This window comes from Ictalurus punctatus, chromosome 6 (genome assembly GCF_001660625.3).
Source record: "Ictalurus punctatus breed USDA103 chromosome 6, Coco_2.0, whole genome shotgun sequence".
In the NCBI taxonomy this organism is placed as follows: Eukaryota; Metazoa; Chordata; class Actinopteri; order Siluriformes; family Ictaluridae; genus Ictalurus; species Ictalurus punctatus.
The window spans coordinates 32,786,554-32,810,359 of NC_030421.2; the positions used below are offsets into that span (position 1 = coordinate 32,786,554).

Here is a 23,806-nt window from a genome sequence, read left to right on the forward strand (position 1 = left end):
CACTGCACATACTCCAGGGCGGGGCTTCCTCCGTTTACACCACCATTCTTATTACACACCGCTATGCCATCCATGGAGGGATCAAATGATTATGTTTGAGTAAACTTTTATTAGGCTACATGAAGTGCCACGATTCTGTTGTTTATCCTGGTGATAGCCTATAACATTCATTCTCAAGTTCAATAACACACACTAAATGTGTGTCAGTCTGGGAAAACCCGTTCACGTGATCTAATTTGGAGAGGTTCTTTTGCTCGACTCTATATTTTGTTCTGAAAACTCCATTCGGTTTCGTTTTTGCTTCCATCTCAACCAAAAGTAGAGGTTAGGAGCTCTGCCTCAGACCTCCTGAGTTGGGGGTTCAAATCCCACAGACGCGCTCGCCCTGTGTGTGTGTGCCGCTTGCATGTTCTCCCTATGCGTTGGGGGTTTTCTCTGGGTACTCTGGTTTCCTTCCCAAGTCCAAAGACATGCGTTATAGGCTGACTGGCATTTTTCCAAAATTGTCTACACTGTGTGATTGTGGCCTGCGATGGCTTGGCATACCATGTCCAGGGTGTCCCCGTCCTTGTGCCCCAAGTTCCCTGGGATAGGTTCCACAGGCTCCACTGCGACCCGGTGTAGGATAAGCGCAGGCTTTAGGAGTAACGGAATACGTGTAACGGCGTTACGTCATCAGAATACAAAAAAACAGTAACTAAACAATGTAATCAGATTACAGGTACGCAGACATTTTGTAAAAAAAAAAAAAAAATGGGAATAATTAAAAAAAAATTCATTTAAAAGCAAAGAAATGAATAATTTGACATAACATGGTACAGACAGCTGCTTGATTACAGTTCTGGTTCTCTCTGGCCAGTCGTGCCTCACATGAGCAACCTCCTGGTGCATGTGCAAATCAATTTTGCGCAAAGTTAATTTGGTAGAATAACTTTATTTATGGACTTTAATGTTGTGAATACTTTATATTTCCGGATTTCCCGAGTTAATACTGACGTCCGGTGAAAATTCCCTGTGAATAACCTCATTGGAAATATATTTACTGAAACAAATGTCGACGTGTCCAATACTTATTTCCCCCGCTGTATATTTATGTGATGCTAATAGTGCTAATAGTGTGTCTTTTCCAGTGTATTAAAGTCTGCATTCATAGTAACACTGTTTGGAACACTATTAAGACACTCCCCCCCCCCCCCCCACCCACCCACCCAAAAAAAAAAAAAAAAAAAGTAAAAAACATTTTTTTTAAAAAGGAAAAAAATATATACTTTTTAGCTTTTGTGATGTAATGTTACCCTCAGGACCAGTGAGCTTTCATTTAATTAATTAATTGATTAATTAATCAATTAATTAAAACAAATCCAAATATTGAACACTATTATAAGCTCTACAATAAGCTCTAAATAAAAGTGTTTTAGATCATATTGCTTTTCTCTTGACGTTATTTACATATGTGGCCTTGAAGTAATCCAAAAGTAATCAGATTAAATTACTTTCATACTGTGATACTCGGATTACGTCACTGATTCCATTTTTTATGAAGCAATTTGGAACTTTAACAGAATACATTTTTAAAGTAACTCTCCCAACCCTGGATAAGCGTTTATAGAAAATGGATGGATGGATGGATGGATTCTGTGCCATCTCCACTCCCTTACTCTACATTTAAAAAACAAAACAAGAATAATCTGCTGCATTTGTTAAACTGGCTCCTTTACCCAACATTAACTTTGCAGGCAGACCACCAAGGCAACTGAACTTAAAACATCTCCATGTGGTTTTGTTCAAATATATTTATGTATTCTTAAATCAGGGAAATGAAAGTATATTATTAGCAGAAAAACTGTCATCCTTTTTCATTATCATTGACTGTTGTCCAGAATTGTGAATTGGGACTTTATTTTTTTAAATTCTGGACTGCCTGACAAATATATACACTAAAAGGAGTGAGACAATTTCAACAGAGAATTGCACGCTACATTATTTCTATTCTATCACCATGAATATTGTATTGGGATAATCGGCCAGTAATTGTGTGATGGTGATTAATTCAAAGAACTACAGATGTACCACTGGCTTAACAAAATGTTTCTTAATGTTCAGTGTACATACTCATATCTTGGAGCTTAAACTAAAGTAGCACAAAAAAGAAATCAGAGTCAATCACAATGGTAATTGGAAATAGTATTTTTTTAAAAAAGAGAAACCATCTGAATGATTTTGCTGCGAGTTTCATTTACAAGGTATATTTAACGTGCAGGATGGTACATTAGGGTAGAGCAGTGTCTCCATACACATACCTGCTGAACAAATCAACATAAAGTGAGAGAAGGAAAAAACAATTGTGCAAATGCCTTTGAAGTCTGAGACCACTAGTGAAAATGCTTCTCTTTGGCTTTCTAATTTAATACCAAGGTTTTCATTACAAATAATATGCACTCAAGCTGACACAGACTCGGCAAGTTTGTGCAAAACCATGATCCATGATACACCAAATCCGTCCGAGTGTCAGTGGAAGGGATGAGACTCACGGAAAATCTGACCTTTTGCACATAGATGTTAACATGGTCAATATGACAAATCTGCTTCATTTTAGGGAACACTGTGGTTTAGTGGTTAGCGTGTTTGCCGCACACCTTCAGGGTTGAGGGCTCGATTTCCACCGCAGCCCCGCGTGTGCGGAGCTTGAACGTTCTCCCCATGCTTTGGGGGTTTCCTCCTTCAGTCCAAAGACATGCACGGTAAGCTGATTGGTACATCCAAAGTGTCCGTAGCGTATGAATGGGTGTGTGAATGTGGGTGATTGTGTCCTGTGATGGATTGGCACTCTGTCCAGAGTGTACCCCGCCTTGTGCCCCATGGGATAGGCTCCAGGTTCCCTGCGACCCTGTAGGACAAGCGGTACAGAAAATCGCTGGACGCTTAAATTGAAATAGCGGCATAGAAATTGTGCAGCATGTTGAATATTGGACAAAACAAGGTATTGAACATTTCCTTTTTTCTTTTCAAAGTATTCTAAATCTTTGTTTATTTCCAGTTTTAAATGCAAACAAATCCCAGGTTTTCAATGCCGTCTCAGACTTTTGGACCACACTGTATAATTTGTGCAAAATCTATGCGCTACAAACACATATACATTAACTGTATGCAATACTTGATTCTGCACAGCATCAGAAGATCTCTGAGTGCAGCATATATTTTTTTCTAGCAGTCATACAAACACCAGAGGAAAATGCAATGATGGGGCTTAGCCATGTCAGAACACAAGGCAATGCTAATAATGTGCAGCTAATGATCATATGTTGATGCATAAGGTTTATACACCATATCCAGCGTAAATACTATGAAATAGTGCATTAGTGCCTCTCTAAGGAATAACACTACAAATAATAACTTATTATGCAGCATTACCTTTGGTCTTACTGGCAGCTTGGTGCTAAAGCAGAACAGCTTGACAACAAAAGCTGTTTTTCACTATACTGTATAGCCTTTATAAACCTTTTGCAGTCGGGGATTAATTTTATGAATGTCATTCAACCATTCACTATGTACCATATCTTGGCTGTTTATTGGCGCCACAGAGCTTTTTATTCCTGAACTTTCCAATAAGAGACGACGTCAGGTCCAAGTCAACATTACAGCTTAAGTTACCTGAACTAGGGCGGGGCGATATATCGATATAATATAATTATCGTGATAAATGATTACGCAATATACTTTTCTGAGATATTGTTGGTATGGTGATGTTTTTTGTTTTTTTTAAAAAAAAACAAACATTTTAAACGTTTTTAATCATTACAAATTAAATGGTACCGAATGGATGTCGATTTTTAAAAAAAAACCTTAATCCTCTTTGTCTTTGTAGGCATTAAAGAAAACTATCCTCAAACTCAATTTAACGTTTTTTTTTTGTGTGTGTGTGTTTATTTTACTATCGTTTTTTGCAGACAGTTTGTTGGATATATAACGTGATATGTAATGTGTATTGTAGAAATGTCCTCGTGGTATGATGTTGTCATATCACCCAGCCGTACTTAAAACTATAATAAGTCAGTGATGAATGTAATAGCATTGACAATAGTCATTTCCGCCACTGTAAACAAACCAGACACCACTCTGAGAACCACCGGGCTGAGGCACTAGTACACGAGAACAGCTATCTTTCCTAGCTACAGAAGCCTACTATAGAGCTATAGTGCTTATTCAGTAAAGGCGCTATCTGAACATTAGCATTCTATGTTTAAATCAAACTATGCATATAATGTTTAATCACACTGACTCTGACTAATCCCACTCGCAAGGCCTAAACTCAGTTACGGATTATACTTACGGGAGTGGCATTAAACGGTTTGCTCCTTGAGATAATTCAAATAAAACAGTGCTGAGGAAAAATAAATAAATAAATAAATAAATAAAATCCTAGGCATGAAAAGCATTTAAATATTTCACAAATAACTAACAAATGATTGCAAACACATTCTGCGGCTGAATTTAATTTCAGGTGCACTTCGTTGCCAGAAACTATAAGACAAGTTCCAGTTAGAGAATGAATATTTTTTACTGTGATCCATGTGCCAGCTGTCAACGGTTCATAGTTAGATAGTGATTTAGATAGATGACAAGTTAGGCTTTACATGCAATGTGCAGCCTTTACCCGCTCATACTAACATCACATGATAAAAGGCCTGTTATAAACGGAAACAAGTGAAATAGCTACAATATGTTATGCGTAAACATGAAAACCCTATTAACTGTGATCCCTTGAGAAATGTTATGTATCCTTCTGATGTTTTCCACATCCTAGGATGCCAGTCAATCAAGTGGAACAGCAGAAATACACAGGTTATTTAAGGCACATGCAACCTGTACCATCTTGTCAAACGTGGTCACATTGGTGCTACGATCTATGACTGTAAAAGCGCTCTCTACTGGTCCAGTCAGCATAGAATATCTCTTTTTGACCATTTGTATGACCCGCTCCACATGCCTATACACGTTCATTCTTTCTGTAGAAACCAGTAAAGCCTCGTCTCTTGTGTCCTGGTTTCTCTGGTCAATCTCGTGACGTTCGCTTGTAGTGATCGTGAGCTCAGCTCTGTGAGCTCCTACCAAGTCCTTAATGTCAAAATCACGTTCAGCCAGAACCACATCTCCTGGCAGGAGCTTATCAAGGAGGCCACAACTCTCGACCAGAGTCTTATCGCTAATGTTGCCGGGCGCTCCTCTGGAGACGAACATGACCGCCCCCTGGGGGGCGACACCGATGACATATTTGAGCTCACTGATAAAAGCAGACTGTGATGATGGAGCGGTCACGTCTCTCGTTGCTCTCGCGCCTTGACGATGCGTATCTATACTGACTGCTTTTTCAAGCGACGCTGTAAAGCAGTCTATAATCACAGCGCAGTCTGGATGCGTCCGCTTCACAGCTTCTGGTAAGTTTTTCCGGAGTTCCAGTCTAGAAGGCCAGAATACAGCAGTGGGGACCAGCGTTGTAAACATTACGTTGATGATTCGATGAACAGTCCTGGTTACTGTGGAAACTTTAACTCCAAAACGGTAAGCCAAGTCCTGATTCCTAAGATCAAGCCTAAGTCTCATTAAAGTCAAAAGTAATTGCTGGAACTTCGAAAGCTTTGCATTTGTGTCCCCTTTCATATGCGGCACAAGGAGCCACATTACTGTCTCGAAGACAAAATAGTTCGGTAATCCTGTGTAGAACTGAACCTTTTCCGGGTCGTTCTTAAAAGAGGCTTCGGTGAGAGACATCTTCTCTAAGGACTCCTTCAGTTTCATATTCTCTTTCTTCAGGGCATTTACTTTGGCCTCATAAACGACAGACTTTGTCAAACTCTTTCTCTCAGGCTCTTCTCCTTCGCTCTCGTTTTCACTCTCTAAGACGATTTCTTCCGTCCCTTCGCCGTCTTTTATTTCATCATCACTGTTCAGACAAGACGAAGTGCTTTCAGGCTCAGCTTGACATGGGTTACGACCATCACTAGAACGTCCCTGACCTTGAAGGAAAAGCAAGGCGTTTGCAGCTTCAACTTGTGCTTCTTGTTTGTCAAACGGTTCAAAAGCATTTGCTTCTTCAGTGTTTGGGGATAGCGTAGCAGAGGTGAAAACTGATGGGATGTAGTCTGGAGATCTAGGATTCTTCACTTGTTTACCTGTGTTGAAACAAGGAAACTATATCAGCCAGCTCAAACAAACAAACAAACAAACAAACAAATAAATAAATAAATGTGCAGAGAACTTACTTACACATGATCAGTTATGAAATGATGGATGACCGATCACCTGTGGATTGAGCATGCGTTAGACAACTTTCTTATAATAGACTACCTGAAATGAAGTGGTTACTGCAGAGTCTGCTGCCCTCGTTTGGCACCCAGCCCTTACGGTTCACAGCAGCAATCCAGCGCTGCTTCCTCTCCGGATCGCGTGGAAACCTGTAGAAGGATAACGCGGTACCGGGGGTCCTCCTGTTCCGACACCCAGCCACTACGCACGTGTGAACCATATTAATTAAGCACACCAAAAATACACAACAACAATATTTATATTCTGACTCCCAAAATGTCGGTGGGAGTACTACTGTAATGTGCGCAATGTCTAACGACCTCATTGTTCCCTACATAGTGCACTACGTAGAGTAGGAACACAACGCATTCTTCTCGCTAAGTAGTGCACTACATGTACACTCGAGCGCAATGTTTACACTCAGCCCTTTGCTGCTGACGTCATGTACTTAATGGTGATTGGTCGGGAGACGGCTCGGCTGTATGATGTCATCATAAAGCGTCTGGTGCTCAGCGGTGTGGATAAGACGCCATTAGAGCGCTTTTTTCCATACTTTTTTTTGTTTTAGACGAAAGGAGGTCGCTATGGCGGTGGAATCCAGAGTCACGCAAGAGGAAATCAAGAAAGAACCAGAGAAGCCGGTTGATAGAGAAAAGGTATTTTGGGAAATATTTAGGCTTTTGAATTAGCTTGTTAGCTAGTCATGCTATCAGCGAGTGCTTGTTTGCAGGCTAGTAGCAGAATGGGCTAACACGCAAACAAACAAGCACGCGCGCCAGTAAAAATGTTCTACTTTTCTCATCGGAAATTTACATATCGTTTGGTAAATATAGATATTTTAGTTTAGTTTGAAATCGTTAAATCGTTCTTAACTTCCTTTCTCGTTTAGGGTAATTGCCGAGCCGTATACAATTAGATCAGTATAGTCCTTATAGCTGGACATGATGATGATGATGATGATGATGGAGGATTCAAGAGATTTTATTGTCATGTGCGCAGTAACAACACCACGGTTTAGACCACCCAATAAAATTCTTACTTTGTAAGTCTCCCTTACAAAAATATACAATATACTAGGGCAGGGTATTGCGACAAATTTGGCGATTCGATTCAATATCGATTAGTTATCAATATTTCATTGAAAATGTTAGTTTTGCAGACATGGAATCCATGTTTTAATATAAATGCTGGTAATGGAAACCCTCCTACTTGGCTATTTTACTGAACTACACGTGAACTTTAACAATAGGGCCCACACCATTATGTTTCGTTGCTTTTTACTTTTACTTTGAGTAACAAACATAACAAGAAATCATAAATATGTGCATACAATGCACACAAGGTAAGCACAAACTGCACACTGAGACTCAGTGAAATTCATGAACACCTTGAGACATGTTTAAGAAATAAATCCGTTTTCAAAATTCAAAACAGGAAAGATGGAGACGTGTTCAGGACGAGAGACGGACTACGGATAATATTCACGTGGCCTCAAGTAAAGCACGCGGGTTAAGAATCGATCCGGGGATTTAACGATATCGTTTCATTAAATTGAAGATCGATTCAAATCGTATGTATGTAAACGTGTGTATAGATTATATATACAAAAAAATCTGCAAATATGTACAAAATGTGCAAATATATGTTGGGTAACAGTCAGTGAGGGTAATGGGGATTGAGGTAGTTAGTGTTTAATGTATTGTATTGTTCAGGAGTCTAATGGCTTGCGGGTAAAAAATTAGTGCTGATTGTGGTGTTTTTTTGTCGTTGTTGCAGACATGTCCGCTGCTGCTGAGAGTTTTCACGACTAATAACGGAAGACACCACCGAATGGACGAGTTTGCACGAGGAAATGTGCCCTCGAGCGAGCTTCAGATTTACACCTGGTAGAGCAACACTCAGTTCTGTCTTGACAAAATGACCTCTATCTTCTTGAAGTCCTGAGCTGTTGTTGGTGGAGGGGGGAAACAGTGCTGAAATGATATGTCGTTGTTGCTACTCAATAACTCGTCAGATGTTGAGTTTAGTGGATTCCGATCGACACACATACGTTCAGTACGTTTACATGGACAACAATAATCCGATATTAACCCGATTAAGACACTGCAAGTGTAACAAGATTAAGAAACTAGCACGTAAACAGCGATTATTGATGACCTTAATCGAGCTAAAGTCATACTCGGAGTAAACACAAACGGAATTAAGACGTGTGGAGTATTCCTGTTCTAGTCGCATTATCGACGTGCGTTACAGACGTGTACACACCTTAATCACACTATTAACGTCATAGAGTTTTTGCCGCACTGTGCACCAGGCACGTACACACACGGCGGCGCTCAACCGTTTGACGGCAAACATGAGAGCACGGCTGCGTCCGAAACCGTGTACTTGCCTGCTATATAGCAGGTGGAATACATGTATTTAGGCAAGTATGCGGTTTGGGACGCAGCCCACGGCTTCGAGCAGTCGTCTGTTTGCATGTATATCATGACAAATAATCAACTGCACTTGAAGCGTTCGTAAAATTTAGAATGAAACATTCACAACTGTATACGGTACCCTGACGAAGACGAATCATAACACTTGCATTTCTGTAATTCCATATGCTGAAATGAGACAACTCGTTCTTTTAAGAAATTAAGTTGAAACAATGACCCTTCAGTCATTAAAGGATTTTTTGCGATCACAGACATGAACGCAAAATCAACCTATTTCACCAAGTATGAAAAACTCTGCAAGCTGAATCGCAAATTTTGAGGGGGAAAGCCGCAGCAAGATAGTGTGATTTTTGGCCACTGCAATCACAAAAAAAACCTCTGCGAAATCCTGGGGTTTTTCCCCTTCCACAACTTACAGTTCAGCGCATCCATAGTATCTGAACTGGACATGCATGTTATTTTTATATGACAGGATGGACGCCACCCTTAAAGAACTTACCAGCCTGGTGAAAGAGGTTTATCCTGAGGCCCGAAAGAAAGGCACACATTTTGCCTTCGCCATTGTATTCCCAGACCCAAAACGGCAGGTGTACAGGTAAATGAGGCTTCTAATCTGCTATTGACATAACGGGCATTGTGCACACGTGCGATCGCCTTCCCTTGATCCATCTCGTGTGTTTGTTTTGCTGTAGAGTTAAGGAGATCGGGAACACCGTGTCGGGTCGGAAGGGGGCAGATGATTCCATGACCCTGCAGTCTCAGCGTTTTCAGATTGGGGATTACCTGGATATAGCCATCACTCCTCCGAACCGTGCTCCTCCGCTGCAAGGGCGCATGAGACCATACTGATCTTCTGCAGATGAATCGGCCCATGGCTGTTATTGTTGCATATTTTCTTTGACATTTTATGCTTCCTATTTGTTGGTACCAGATGTACTCTGAACTTTTAAGATATTAGTATCTTCATTTACCACCATGTAAATTGTTTTGCTGAATAAATCTTTTTTTCCTACAAAACTTTGCTTGGTTTATATAGATTATTGAAATCCCCAACAGACTATATTGTGTGTAAAGACAAATCCCAATGGTTGGTTTATCTCCACTTTCATTGCTGGCCTTCAGGGTGGGATATACTCCCCTTTTATTGCTTTTACAGTAATGTGAATATTCCCCCCCGTGTTATATATTTATATGCCAGTGCTGAGAGCAAGAATATCAGAAAACCTTACGTGGTGAGCTCATTAAAATGTGACCGTTTGCCCATTTACACACTGGCAATGCAGCGGTATTTATGCAGAAAAATATGTAGCAGTTAAGATACATTTATTAATTGTGTAGTTGTGAATAACGAATGTTCAGGTTCTTATCAGAGGTGGTTGTTATCTTTTAATAGGATTTTTCAACCGATTTTTCATGTTAAACGTGTATGTCCATAACACACAGTTGAGCTCCCTCAGGATTAACAACCACCAGCCACCACTGATCCTCATGCATTATGCCTCACAACTTACCGACCTGGACATTTGAGTAAAAGGAACTTGAAGGACCTGAATGTTTACTGCATTTCAGCAATTGAAAAAAGCATGTGTTTACATCTTTTTCTGTACATACACAAGGTCTCTACTTTATCATCTGAATATTAGAATATTAGAAGTGGGCTTTTAGGTCATTTATTTTTCAATCTGTTGGAAGTTATCTAAACTTTATTTAGTACTACACATAAAATGAACACAAAGGCAGATGTTTTGCTTCCCAGGCCTCTTCTTGCATCTAAAAAGACACGGCTTAATCCACAAACCACTGAATGCACACTGTGTATCAAAGCAAGTGATTCTAAAATATTTCGAGACGAAATGTTCACATAAAAACAGCTAAGAGGAGTGGAAATCATACACGCAGATATATATTTTATCAGCATAATATACATTTACTACACAATGTACTTCAAATAATTAACTACAACTACAACATCTGGAACACTGAAGCAGAAGAACGCTCGGATGGGGCGTCATTGGAGATATGAGAATTCTGCATCGGATTCTGTTTATGTGACAAGCAATTAATGCAAACTGTTCAAATGTCTTTTTATGTCTTAGTTAGGATCTTAAAAATGGCATTTCTTCCACATCCCTGCACATTCTCCAACCTTTTCAGCTCAAGAAGACAAAAGATGTACATGGGAGTCTGAGGCCCCACGTCCAAGATCTTCCTCAAATCTTCCGTGTGAAATTCTTCAGAGTTTGGTAGACCGTCTATCAGAGAAGATAGGTACATGTAAAAATATTAGACAGACCGTTTTTCTCGCAACGGACGCGAGAGGGGAAAACTATCGATGTGGATTTTCACCAATTACCGATCAATCTGCCAGCAACTGGTTATTGGTGCCAATTTATCGGCAAATCCGATCAATCGATCGACCTCTACTACCTGACGGTAGTACGTTATGAATGTAAGGCTGTGTGACCACTGACCTCTGCGCCGCTTGTCAAGTACTTGGTTGATTTTGTTGAGTGCGGAGTTGAGACTGGCGAGGGGGATCTGTTTCATGTAAGATGCCAGCCCATGAAACTCTTTTTCAGATACTTGAGCAACACTCGGAGTTCTGTCATGACAGTTAAAGCACAAGAAGAACCGAGTAGCTTCTCTCAGTCTAATTAAAACCTCTACAAGATTAAGCAGACGAGCCAGCGATTGAAAAAAAGTATGTGAATGATACTCATGCGTCATACTAGAAAAAAAAACAGACCTACCTGTTTTCCTTCCCAGGGGCCAGTGTGTTCAGATTAGTCTTTGAGCTTGTAAGTACTGATGTAGTGGTGGGTTGTTGCTTATTAGCCTGAGCCACAAGCTACAGGAGTAAAGACAATATATACATTAGCTCACATGCAGACGAGATGTTCACTGAAGTTCAGCAAACAATGTTTAAAACTCTTTTATCTATGCTTTAAATTGCATAAACTTCCATATTCGCTATGAAATATTTTAGCATTAGCAAGTTGTGTGCAAATTTTTTAAATGAAAAAAAAAACCTATTTCAAACTTATGGATGAAGCACTACTAGACCAGAACTCATCGCGTGATTCGTTTCCGGAACGCTCTTTTGCATTGAACCGACGATTCAGATAAATGTGACGACTATTTCGAGTGATCCAAGATTTGTAGACGATTTATCTGGTAATAGCTCACTTTAAAGATATCCTGTGTGATGGAGCTCATATCCGGCATCTCGGGTGTGCGTGGCTCGACGTCAAACTCCATGCGGATGCGTGGTGTGGCCAGACACCAATCCTGAGTGTGTTCATCAGCTTGAAGCGGAGGACCCGGGGGCTCGGTCACGGCTGACCGATCACCCGCCCCTATCTTTAGTCCATGAAGTCACAAACCAGTCATGGGGTATATCAGTCGTTATTTCAGGGTTCAAAGGTGCTAAGCAAAAATTATTAAACACATGGGTATCTACTTACATGAGGTAAAGTGCTGCTAAAGAAGGACTGCAGTCTTGGCATTTCGGGCATGGTCTCCTCCATCTGAGAAAGGCCGACTGGCATTTGTGGCTTTTCAGACGGTGAAACTCTGACAGACGGGCCTTCGTTTTGGAACGACGTGCTCGTCGGTGAGCCTGTAAGACCCCCTACTTCGTTGCGTTTGGTCTCCTGAGAGGTACAGCGGCCAGTGGATTTTACCATCAGTATGATGCAACATTTTATTTAATAGAAAAAGATAACCACAAACAAATTTGTACAGCACCCTCCTATCCCATTGTTTTCATTGATCAGGTATTAAACCTTTAAAAATCCATAGCGCACACCTTTCTGGCACTGATGAGCTTGCCGACGTAAGGGGTCTCAAACGTAGGGAGTTCAGGCGTAGCAGGGGCAGCACTCGGACGAGAGGGGGAACCGGGATCGCTCGCTCTGTTTGGCGGAGAATATGATTGACCGAGTTGTTTATTCATCTTAATCTCCAGCGTAGAAAACAAAGGCACCTCTGGGGACTCCATGCTGTCTGTCCAACCAAAAACCAGGAATAATTAGGGGTCAACTACGCTACTTGTTGATTCGGCCTACAATAAATCGATCACATACCGGATGAATCAATCTATTTACATTTATACATTCATTCCTATTTTATCCAAAGCGACTTACAAATGAGGAAATACAAGCAAAGCGATATATCAAGTGGAGTAGTGTTACCATACAAGATCTTTTAATTGAGTTCTAGAAAACTAGTCTTGGCCTTTCACAATAGGAGAAAACATATGAAATAAACCTATGAAAAATTAAAATTTACAATAATACTTTCCGTAAAATAGCCCAATCATCTAGGCCACTAGAAGAGGCGTAGTACACTGGGGTAAAGCTCAAAGTTAAGAACTGCATCATGAGAATGTTTTTCATTCAGACAAAATGCAGTGAGTATATTTTTTTATATCAAATTATAAGTATGATGTCTAAAAAAACCAAGAAAAAAAAAAATTTGTCAAAAAGATGAATAAAATTGTCAAGCACGAGAATAAAATCTTTACCAGCAGAAAGCCTCCCACGGGGGACACAAGATGGAGATGTAGGCAGGCTGTGTGGTCCTCTCTGAGCAATCTGTTGTGTTGTGCTTGGAAAGATATAACAAATAATTCACACATAATTCACTTGTAATTCTATATGCACATTCTTTAGGAGACTAGTGACGTGTACCTGTTAGTCTGCCTGTCTTTTGGTGGTCGCTTGCGAAACAGGTCCATGGTAAAATCGTTATTAAAACACATTGTGCTTTCTGTGATGCCAAAGTCTTCCAGTCGAGGGGTCAGGGCCTCCTCGTCCATAATCAGAGAGCACTTTGGTGTCTTTGGTTGGGATTCGTGCATCATCATGAGGTCAAGCGATGGTGGTGTGAGAGCCACAGCTGGAGCTAAACCATGAGACATTTCTGAATTGCCAAGCACCATCTGCAGGTGAAGCGCAGACAGGCCGAAATCCGAGAGCTGCGGAGTGCGCATCGGGTCAACAGCTGGAGGTGCCATCTTCTCGGGTGTTTCACACTCTGGAGCTTCAACCGGCTCGTCTTCATCTCCCGCCATCTCTTCAGATAGCTCTCCCTCGGGCTCACCATCTACAGAACATCTTGCATCTGCCTCGCCTTCTAGAAACCAAGATAAAATATATACATGTAAGAATTATACACTTGGTTGCCAGTTTAATAAGCGCACCTAAACGGCGTGGCAATTAGTGGCATATAGTGCTCCTTGGAGGACTAGTGGCTAGCATGCGGCGCTCTCATCACCACGGCCCAGGTTCACAACACTTAGTCATGGAACCAACCCCAGCCACTGGAGGGCTGCAGGAACCAGTGCACTCTCAGTGCTGGTCCCAAGCCTGGAAAAACGGGGAGCGTTGCGTTTGTAAGGGTATCTGGGGTTAAACTTGTGCCAGAATCAGTATGCAGACGGGAGATACGCTGTGGCGACCCCGGAAACAGGAGCAGCCGGAAGAGGGGGTTGGGAGGGTTGTATACCATTATACGCTTTGCGGGTGCCCTTGATAATATTGGAAAAGAGCCAAAATGACGATACAATAAGTTACATTTTGCACTCAACTATACAGGGACATTCCAAAGAAACACTTTAGCTGTGTGTTTCTTTAACCGTTTCTGTGGTGATTTGGAAGTATGTTTGCCTCTTCATCTAACTGAAAGTGCTATCCATGTCCAAGACCCTTTTGGGCTGAAATATTCTGGTATCTAGCAGAATCCACTATGGCATCAATCTTCACAAGAACCTCTGAACCACCAGCCACAAAACTGCCTCAAAGCATCAATGATCCATTGCGAAATTTTATCCGGTTCTTCTCCTCATATGCAGTTCCCTTATTATTTCTAAACATGCTGATGGTATATAAAAAAAACAAACAAAACAAACTACTGAATTTGGTCCCAACTGACCACAACACAGGATGCCCAGTGTAGTTCTAATGATGCTTGGGTTAAAGGTAAAAACAGAATGGAAAAAAATAAATAAATAAGTTTGCCACGCTTGATCATTCGTTTGCAATTACTTTACTAAGAATATACCATCATTTTCTTGGTAGAAAGATCAACAGGTTCTCCTGTTATTTGTAATTACTGTGTTTAATGTTTAATTTAATACAATCACATTGCTCGTTTTAATGAAGAATGCTGATCATCCTGGACAGTAACTCTAATTACTGACTGCAGCCCACTATTTCCTTGCAGTTTGTCTGCCCCCATTTCTCTGATGGAAATGGAAAGGGATCGCCATGGGACAATCAATGGCCTGATATTATTAGCACAGTGGACCATTCTCAGCCATGCCACAGATATGGAGATGATATGATTTTGTGTGTACATAAGTCAAAGCAGCGTTGCTGGGATTTAAAAAACAAACAAACAAAAAAAAATCACCTCAGCTGCTAGGATGAGAAAGACGGTCCACCAAACAAAACATCCAGCCCTAGGATCTATGATCGGAAACTAATCACCAACAAACAGCTAGAGTATAATTAACACACATTATGCACTGCTGTACCTGAAACACACCTCAAACAATACCATATCAGCACCTAAGATGATATACGCTCCTTTTCTATATGTTATATATGTCTAAATGATACACGTTCCTTTTCTATTGCTGGACAGGGTTGATGGGCTGCTAAATTGTGCAGAGCAACAGATTAGTTCATATCTAGAAAGTGCACATATATGGTAGGATTTATCTGAGAGTAATAATATATAATAATGAATAATAATAATAATATAATAAAAGATTTTCACTTAAAGGGTTAAGATTCTAGCCGTTATGCTAAAATTACTACAACGTGTAAAATGTACACCTGGCTTCGGGCAGACTTTCTGCGGTTTGTAGCCATATTTTTCATAGTGTCTCTGAATTCGTTCAATGTCCTCTGTAGTCCTCTGTTTCAGCACCATACAGGCTTTAACGAAGCTCCTCAGCTCAGTACTCCCATCCTCCTGAGATGCCACTTGGCCTTGGACCCGTTTCTGTGAAGTAAATTATATTTATTTCACGTCAGTCGCTGACAAGAGCCAGAACCCTGAGCAGGTTAAAGCATCACCAGTGAGACTCAGTTACTTACCTTAAGTCCTCGAACTTCAGAATGGAGCTCATGAAGTGCTTGGACTGCGCCACTTTCGGCATCATCTAAACAAGTCAGAAAATCCAAAACATCCCATGATTTTAAATATCTAAAGGCGCATCAAGACAATTATTAATCTACATCACAGGTCCTGGGGCACTCATGTCGTGCACATGTGAGTGTTTTCCCTGCTCTAACACACCCACTTCAACTCAGGATAGGCTGTCAATTATCTGAAGATAATGATCATGTGTGTTGGAAGCAGGAAAACACTCAAATAAGGGTACTCCAGAATCCGGGGTCTATATAAAGGATCTATAGAACTAATATGTAGTACCATAGTCTTGGTCCAGGTCCAGGCTCGCAGTGTGCTCCAGATTGGCTCTTTCTGTGTCTAAAAGCACAGCCAGACTGCGTAACTTGGAGAAAAAGCGTGTCGACGTGTCCATGTGAACAATCCGACAGGCTAGACTCAGAGAAGCTAATATGGAAAGAAATACCTAGCAACTAAAACGCTCATTCAGTTAAATACAACATAAAAGTAAGCGACAACTCAGCAGCAGTGGCTCTCCTAGCAAACGCTAGCAAAACAAAACGAATTAGTTTGCTTTTTAATATATAATAACACACACAAAGGTTCATTCAGTTAACTTATACGACTCACTTATATATTTTTTACTATATTAACTTTGTTAGAAAGTAGCACAACGTTACATAAGTTAGATATAATTAAACATTTGCCGAAATACAGTAACTGAACATAGCAAAACGACCGCCATACAGTTTTCAAATTTGGCGCTACTTCCGGGTTCTGGCGGAAGTGCAACTGCAAATTGCTTTATCGCTCAATAAAGGTCTCACAGATTACAAACTAAAAATATAAAAATGTGAATGTGTCTCAAAAAATGTGAATATATATCGTGGAATAGTTCATTTCCCCCCCGTAATATAATTCAAAAAGTGGAACTTTCGTATACTGTAGATTCGTTACACATAAAGTGAAATATTTCAAGCCTTTTTTCCCCTAATCTTTTGTTTTAAATAAATGAAAGACCCATGAAAATGCACAGTATGTTGAGGATCCTTATTTTGTCAGGTGTGACAAATAATTAAAACAGGATTCAAATTTGAATTGTCATTAGAGATATTAAGCCAAGCGCATTAACAATCGTTTTGAGAGGGGGAAAAGTTTTCAGTTAAAATTTATTTTTATTTTAAACTCATTTTTATTTCGACAAGAAGATTTAAAAAAAAAAGATCAGTACATTAAAATCAACCGTCAAATTTATATTTTTATGGTACTTTTATTTTGACGAAAGAGTTTCTATCACCCTTCATTCCGCATGTTTTTCAGAGTAGGCGCGCGCGTTACGCCGGCGTCCATACTGTACTAGCGTACTAAACAGTATGCTAAAACCTGTACTGCAGCACTACTTTAGCATGCTCTTTAGTACGCTAGTATGCGGTTTAGACGTAACCTGTGTCCCTCCCACAAGCCGCCAGCACGCTGTATAAGGAAGGGTACATACACATAACCGCTGCTACTGGTTATGTAAGTTAGCGTTAACTTTAATTATTTTGTCCTGATAGTTTTTAATAATCGCAAATTTGTGTATATTAAACAGTTCAATTACTGGAGCTCAGAAACGGAATTAGTTGCCCGTGTAACTTGTTATTTCTTTCCCAAACAGTTGCTAGCTAGCTAGCTATCATTAGCCAAAGTGTGGTTACCTAATATAATTTTAAAATGCGGACAATGTGGACTGCTCACTAAAAGTTGACTAATTACAGACAGACTTGCTTATTTACTTTGTTTGAGGAATAGAAAAGCGTCATGGGATTTAAGTTATGTTATGTTATGTTATATTACGTAATGTATAGTTAGCGTTACTGAATCCTGTGTTACGCAGTTGCCCTTGATGTGATTAAGGGTTACGCGCATGCGCAGTTTGCCAGTATATTAATCAATATGGCCTTAACGTTTTGTGAGTGGATTGATTGACTATTATTCATTGTTAATTATATAGGCTGATTTTACTGTGTGTACAACCCTTGCAGATGCATCACATCAGTAACAGTTGTGTTTTGCCCTTACAGCTGATCTTAAAGGACAATGTCAAGCATAGCTGCTGCTAGTGTGGAGCCTACAGCTGCAGAGGAGAAGAAGCCACTGAAGCCATGCTGTGCATGTCCTGAAACTAAAAAAGCAAGAGATGCCTGGTAAAGAGAGCTGGCCCATTTAACGTCAACATTTCACATCATTCCATTGAGGCAGGGGACGAAATAATCCTGTGCTATATAACATTCCTGAGCTGCTGTTAAACACACTAACAATCCTGGGTGTTGGGTTGGGTCGGGTCGGGTCATCACGCCTTAATTATGTCCGAGTATGACCGCAGATGTCCGAGTCCACAGGGAAGAGCGTGTGAGAGTCATAATATAGCTAATATGGGAAATGAATTTTTTTTTAGTGATGAATCAAATGTATCCTTTTCATATTTATTTGTTCTCTAATTTGTTGCTAGTTCATTGAATGACGATCATCTGATTTATCTTTCTTGTGAAATTAGTTTTGTTACCCAGTGCCCGAGTTGTATTAGCTTAATGAGGTTTGATGAATGGAGAACTGGTCGATTATATATGGCCATGAGTGTGTGTATGCAACGGTGTGGCTGCTTCTTGTCACAACAGTTTGCGTCCAGTTGATGGTTAATTACTCATGATTGGTTTTATGTTATAAAAGTATATGAGGGAAATCATAATAACAGTAGTACCTCTTAAGTATGATGGCGTTTTAGTGCCACTTAAAAAAATGAAAATAAAGATCACGAGAATAAAGTCGTTAATATTCTCAAAATATTACGACTTCATTCTCGTAATTTAGATTTTTTTTTTTTTTTACGTGCCACTAAAATGCTGTCGTACTTAAGTAACTGCCGTTTTGTTTTGATTGATACTTGCCACATGCTTCTGTTGTTCATGTAATATTGATAAGTAAAAGAACATGTACTAACCTGTGACTGTGTTAATGATCTGCTTGTCTTTGGGAGAAAGTATTAGCCACCAGTCTTACTGAATGCATTCACATTTGACATGTATAGGTTGATGTGTGTTGGTTTTCTTTCCTCAGTATAATTGAAAAGGGTGAAGAAAGCTGCACAGGTCTTATCGAGGCGCACAAGGAGTGCATGAGGGCACTTGGTTTCAAGATATAATAGGACTGGGTTGTGAGGTAAACAAACGTTATTAAGTAGTTGTGTACTAAACTTTAATGCATAGTAATGGAATAGTTTAATGAAACATCAGATTTTTGTAATCCGAGCAAATGCATTATGATGCAACTGAACACTAATAAACATTTCAATCTTAAAAAAAAAAAAAGGGAGTAAAGCCGTACCACATACATGTACGTTCCGAATGATATCAGTTTATATGTTAAACAAAAATGATTATCTGGTTAATGCTAACAGTATGCTGTATAGAGTCAGTGTCTAAACTTTGTATGAGGCTAGAACATTGATAAGTGTGTTGTCCAGAAACAATAATGATTAATTATACTTGCATCATCGTTGGTTGGTTGGTTTATTTATTTATTTATTTATTTATTTATTTATGTTGAACTTCAAAAAAAGGTTCTTAAATATTTGAACAAATTAAAAAAAAATAAAACAAACACATCCTAATAACTATCTTGGCTTTTTCAGGATGAACTGGACTGTGGTTGGGTGTGTGGACTACTATTTATACTGCTGTGAGAAGAATGAGTTTTTTCAGTTGTTCCTCTGAATGTGATGTATTCTTAGATTTGTATGAATGTTGCAAACTTGATTTTGAATAAACACCCTATGCAATCCTATGGAATTTCCTCCTCTGATTATAGACTCTTTCATAAAAATGGGCAAACATGATTGTACAAAATGAACAGTACGCACAATGATTCCAATTTTCAACTTGAACAATAGGAGAAACTGTTTTTGTTCTAACAAGAATATTCTCAATATTACTTTTTTTTTTTTTTTCAAATAGTAGGTCTCCCCCCCCATACATAGAGACACTTTGAGGCAGATAGACCCTTTGAACAAAGTTACAAATTGACCAAATGGTTTATTGTCCTCAAATGCCATTGTCCTATAGATGTTGTTTCTTTGGAAAGTTCTTGCCGAGTTCCCACTGGATCAGCGCTGGTTCTGAAAGATGGCTAACCCATCTGTGGCAGTTATCCAGTATTCATAGAATCACAGTTACATATGAAACTAGGTTGCTATTTCACCGAGTTACAGGGAGAATCACCTGGATTACAGTATAGCACAATGTTATGAGAAACCTGGAAGTGCAACTGACTGACAGGAAAGGTGTTTGGAAATGCACTCACACTATTAGAAGGGTTAATATATCCTCTGAAGGTGCACAGGGAAGTTCAGTAGCACCTGTAGTAGATTTCCTCAAGTGATTCGGCTTTAAGTAATGTCCATGGAATAGAGACGTTCCTTGGAGGATGGCATGTCACAGTAGGGGCTGGTTATTCAACCTGCCTGTAGGCCATGGTGCACTGCAATGGCCATAATATACACCTTCAGCATAGTTGAGGACATGTCCATACAGTAGATGTAGAGGCTTGTCATGGGACTTGACGAGGTCCCGTGCACCACGGATGGCATTTTGCTGGCTACTCAGGACCTTTTGAAAAGAGCAAAATGCCTTTGTCTGCTACACTCCCCTGAGAGACTGATGTTCTAGACGTATCTCGATGCTTCTGGCGCTCAGAATTGACAGTGCCACGTGCATGCAGCTCAAAGAAATACTCATGGTGCTAAAGAGAGGCCGAAGTGTCAAACTGAACTGAAGTGCTTGGTCTTGGTGTCTTGGTAGGCAAACGTCAATCAGGATGTAGGAATGTACTATACACTGATGTGATTTTAAGAACCAGTTCATACGTCTCTAATCTAGAATTGAATTGGTTTGATGGAAACCACTGTCCTCCTTCTGAACAAGAAAGTATGGTGAGTAGAACCCCTTTTCCTGAGCTGTAGGGTATACCTGCTTTACTTTGGTCAGATTGAGGCCACTGGAAGAGCTGCAGTTTGTATCCTTGCGACATAGTCATCAAGACCTACAGCTCTGATGTAGTCGATGCCTGGTCCAGTATTTTCAACTGGAAAGCGAGCCAGTGGTGGACCCTTTAGTGGTGGAGGTGTCGGTAAGGGGTTTCTTTAGGGCCCTTTCCCACATGTTAAACATGGAAGGTTCGCCTTAAAATGTAGAACCAGGCCATGCTGACCTAAGCGTGCTGCAAGGCTGAAAAATTTCACTCAGCACAGCCATGAAGAGATGACAGGAAACAATAGCAATCTATCACCAGCTGTGGAGGAGAGGGCTTTTATAGCTCCAGGCCAGGACCGATAAAGAATTTATTTATACATTTCTTATCTGGATCTATTTTTATTAAAAGTACAGTCCTCTTGTGCACATGCCAGTGTTTAGCCTAGCTAAACCTCTCCTAAATGGAGTCTTTAAATTTCATTTGTTGTTATTATTATTATTAATAACAAAAACAACAACAATAATAATGTGTTGATTTATTAATTAATTAATTATTTTAAATGCCTTTTTTTTCTCTTCTCTTTAACCTAGACACATTATACGAAAAAACCTAGGTGGTTTTACACATGTTAAGAATATATGATAAGATTTACAATTGACATGAAGATTTAGCTGAGCAGCTGCATGAAATCTCCCCTGGCTCAGTATATCATAGTACTTGGCTGCGGTACATGAGCCATGCATGTGCCCTCACATTCTTTCTGGCGCAGTGCCTTGTATGGATGAGAAAGTCTCCTACTTTAAAGTGCACCGTTCGCTGTGCCCCAGGAGAGACTCCATTCACAACACAGCTCTGCAAACAGAAAAAGACCGATAATTATAAATCCATATCGATGACAAATTCAAATTTCAGATCATTCATTCCATGCTAGAATAATGGATGTTTCACTATATACAGTTCACTGTTTCACTATATACAGTCATGTGAAAAAATAAGTACACCCCATGGAAATTGTTGGCTTTTTTTTGTTGTTGACATATTTGGACAAGCAAACATTTGATCCTCTTTGAAACGGTGCCTATTAATAAAGTTGATATACTTGAACAAAACCACAAGAAAAAATAGCTTTTTCAATCATTTATTCAACAGAAATATCAATAGGTGTGATATTTGTCTGTGGAAAAGGTAAGTACACCCTTGGCCTCAGAAGCTAGTATTGCCCTCTTTAGCAGAAATAACTGCTTGTAGGCGTTTTGCATGATTGTCCAGCAGGCTTGCTGGAATTTTTGACCACTCCTCCATGCAATATTCTTGCAGTTGTAAGATGTTTGAGGGTTTTCTTGCATGTACTGCCTGTTGAAAATCCTCCCACAACATTTCAATGGGATTCAAATCCGGGCTTGGACTCGGCCGTTCCGTAACCCTCCATTTCTTCTTTCTGAGACGTCCCTTGGTGGATTTGCTAGTGGGCTTAGGATCATTATCCTGTTGAAAGGATCACTTTTGGTTCAGCTTCAACTTTTGGAGAGATGGCCTCACGTTATCTTCAAGCACTCAGACACTCCAGTGCCTGAGGCAGCGGAGCAACCGAAAACCATGACATTTCCACCACCGTGCTTCACAGCTGGTTTTAGGTGCTTCTCCTGAAAAGCTGTCTTTGGTCTGAGATAAACATGTCTGTCTTTGATTAATCTGTCCAGAGCACATTATTCCAAAAGGCCTGGTCTTTGCCGATATGCTCATTGGCAAACTGTAGTCTTGCGAAGGCTTTTTCCTGGCACGCCACCCATGCAGGTCAAATTTGTGTAATCTCTTTCCGATTGTAGAAGCGTGCACTTTGACACCAACAGCTGCAAGACTCACTAGCAGATCCTGTGGTGAGATGTTGGGGTTATTGGAGATTTCTTTTTGCATCAGACGCTCTGCTCTTGGGCTGAATTTGCTGGGACGGACAGTCCTGCACAAACTGGCAGTCGTTTGAAATCCGTGCCACTTGTAGATGATTTTCCTTACAGTGGAATGATGTATTTCAAATAATTCTGAGATCTTTTTAAATCCCTCGCCAGACTCATGGGCATCCATAACCTTCTTTCTGAAGGCCTTACAGAACTCTTCAGATCTTGGCATGATGACTCCACACACCTCAATAACAAAGGGAACACCAGACACTAGATATGAGAGGGGTATAAATAAGACCGGTTCCACCTGCACTCCCTCAGCAGGTTCTAATCACTGGAACACGATCTTCAACACCAGAGAATAATTTTATGGATTTGATAAATGTAGGGGTGTTCTTACTATTTCCATGTGACTGATCTGTTTTTGGGTTTTTTTGTGTTCACAATTTAAATTGTGAAAATTTCTACAAAAGGTTAATTTTATGTGCCATTTGATAGAGTCTATCAACCTATCTATCACCGTTTCAAAGAGGATCAAATGTGTGCTTCTCCAAATATGTAAAAACAAAACAACAATTTCCATAGGGTGTACTTATTTTTTTCACATGACTGTATGTATGTATGTATGTGTGTGTGTGTGTCTGTATATATATATATATATATATATATATATATATATATATATATATATATGTGTGTGTGTGTGTGTGTATGTGTGTATGTGTGTATATATATATATATATATATATATATATATATATATATATATATATATGTGTGTGTGTGTGTGTGTGTGTGTGTGTGTGTATATATATATATATATATATCAGCAGATTAAGTAGTAAGAGACACTTTTCAGACAAAAAACACAATGAAGGCTGCTGGATTTTGCTGCAAAAATAAGAAGTAAGTGCACCAGTCAAAGTCTCCAGAAGAACCGGGTTCTACAAGACGCTCAATAACGCTTCCAGCTCATTTCCTTATAAAACTGCACTAATTCTACCTGACACTACTTCTTCT

General features: G+C 39.8%; 4 protein-coding genes across 8 annotated transcripts; 2 read left to right on the forward strand and 2 right to left on the reverse strand.

The window, feature by feature from the left end:
• Window positions 1-4,477: 4,477 nt before the first annotated feature.
• On the reverse strand, window positions 4,478-6,623 carry LOC108266569 (uncharacterized). Of its 3 annotated transcripts, XM_017470059.3 has the most exons (3): window positions 6,403-6,623; window positions 6,265-6,300; window positions 4,478-6,170 (listed from the first exon to the last, which is right to left on the reverse strand). In XM_017470059.3, the coding sequence occupies exons 2-3, from the start codon at window positions 6,266-6,268 to the stop codon at window positions 4,813-4,815; spliced, it is 1,362 nt and encodes a 453-aa protein (XP_017325548.1). In that variant the 5' UTR covers window positions 6,269-6,300; window positions 6,403-6,623; the 3' UTR covers window positions 4,478-4,812. The 3 variants fall into 3 exon arrangements, with proteins under 3 accessions (XP_017325548.1, XP_017325546.3, XP_017325547.1); XM_017470057.3 differs by lacking the exon at window positions 6,265-6,300 and having other exon boundaries at window positions 6,346-6,623; XM_017470058.3 differs by having other exon boundaries at window positions 6,265-6,623.
• Window positions 6,624-6,785: 162 nt separating this feature from the next.
• On the forward strand, window positions 6,786-9,758 carry sap18 (Sin3A-associated protein). Its single transcript, XM_017470060.2, has 4 exons — window positions 6,786-6,959; window positions 8,080-8,189; window positions 9,214-9,336; window positions 9,434-9,758. The coding sequence occupies exons 1-4, from the start codon at window positions 6,888-6,890 to the stop codon at window positions 9,588-9,590; spliced, it is 462 nt and encodes a 153-aa protein (XP_017325549.1). The 5' UTR covers window positions 6,786-6,887; the 3' UTR covers window positions 9,591-9,758.
• Window positions 9,759-10,426: 668 nt separating this feature from the next.
• Window positions 10,427-16,674, reverse strand: ska3 (spindle and kinetochore associated complex subunit 3). 3 transcript variants are annotated; one of them, XM_017470055.3, is made up of 11 exons: window positions 16,185-16,674; window positions 15,848-15,912; window positions 15,584-15,752; window positions 13,433-13,874; window positions 13,267-13,349; window positions 12,550-12,746; window positions 12,206-12,394; window positions 11,928-12,101; window positions 11,492-11,589; window positions 11,213-11,343; window positions 10,427-10,993 (listed from the first exon to the last, which is right to left on the reverse strand). In XM_017470055.3, exons 1-11 carry the CDS (start codon window positions 16,294-16,296, stop codon window positions 10,827-10,829), a joined length of 1,827 nt encoding a protein of 608 aa, XP_017325544.1. In that variant the 5' UTR covers window positions 16,297-16,674; the 3' UTR covers window positions 10,427-10,826. The 3 variants fall into 3 exon arrangements, with proteins under 3 accessions (XP_017325544.1, XP_017325543.1, XP_017325545.1); XM_017470054.3 differs by having other exon boundaries at window positions 13,433-13,877; window positions 16,185-16,673; XM_017470056.3 differs by lacking the exon at window positions 11,928-12,101 and having other exon boundaries at window positions 13,433-13,877.
• A 570-nt stretch (window positions 16,675-17,244) lies between these two features.
• LOC108266537 (cytochrome c oxidase copper chaperone) lies at window positions 17,245-19,703 on the forward strand. The gene is made up of 4 exons (XM_017469986.2): window positions 17,245-17,399; window positions 17,945-18,067; window positions 18,978-19,079; window positions 19,552-19,703. The coding sequence occupies exons 2-3, from the start codon at window positions 17,961-17,963 to the stop codon at window positions 19,060-19,062; spliced, it is 192 nt and encodes a 63-aa protein (XP_017325475.1). The 5' UTR covers window positions 17,245-17,399; window positions 17,945-17,960; the 3' UTR covers window positions 19,063-19,079; window positions 19,552-19,703.
• Window positions 19,704-23,806: the final 4,103 nt, after the last annotated feature.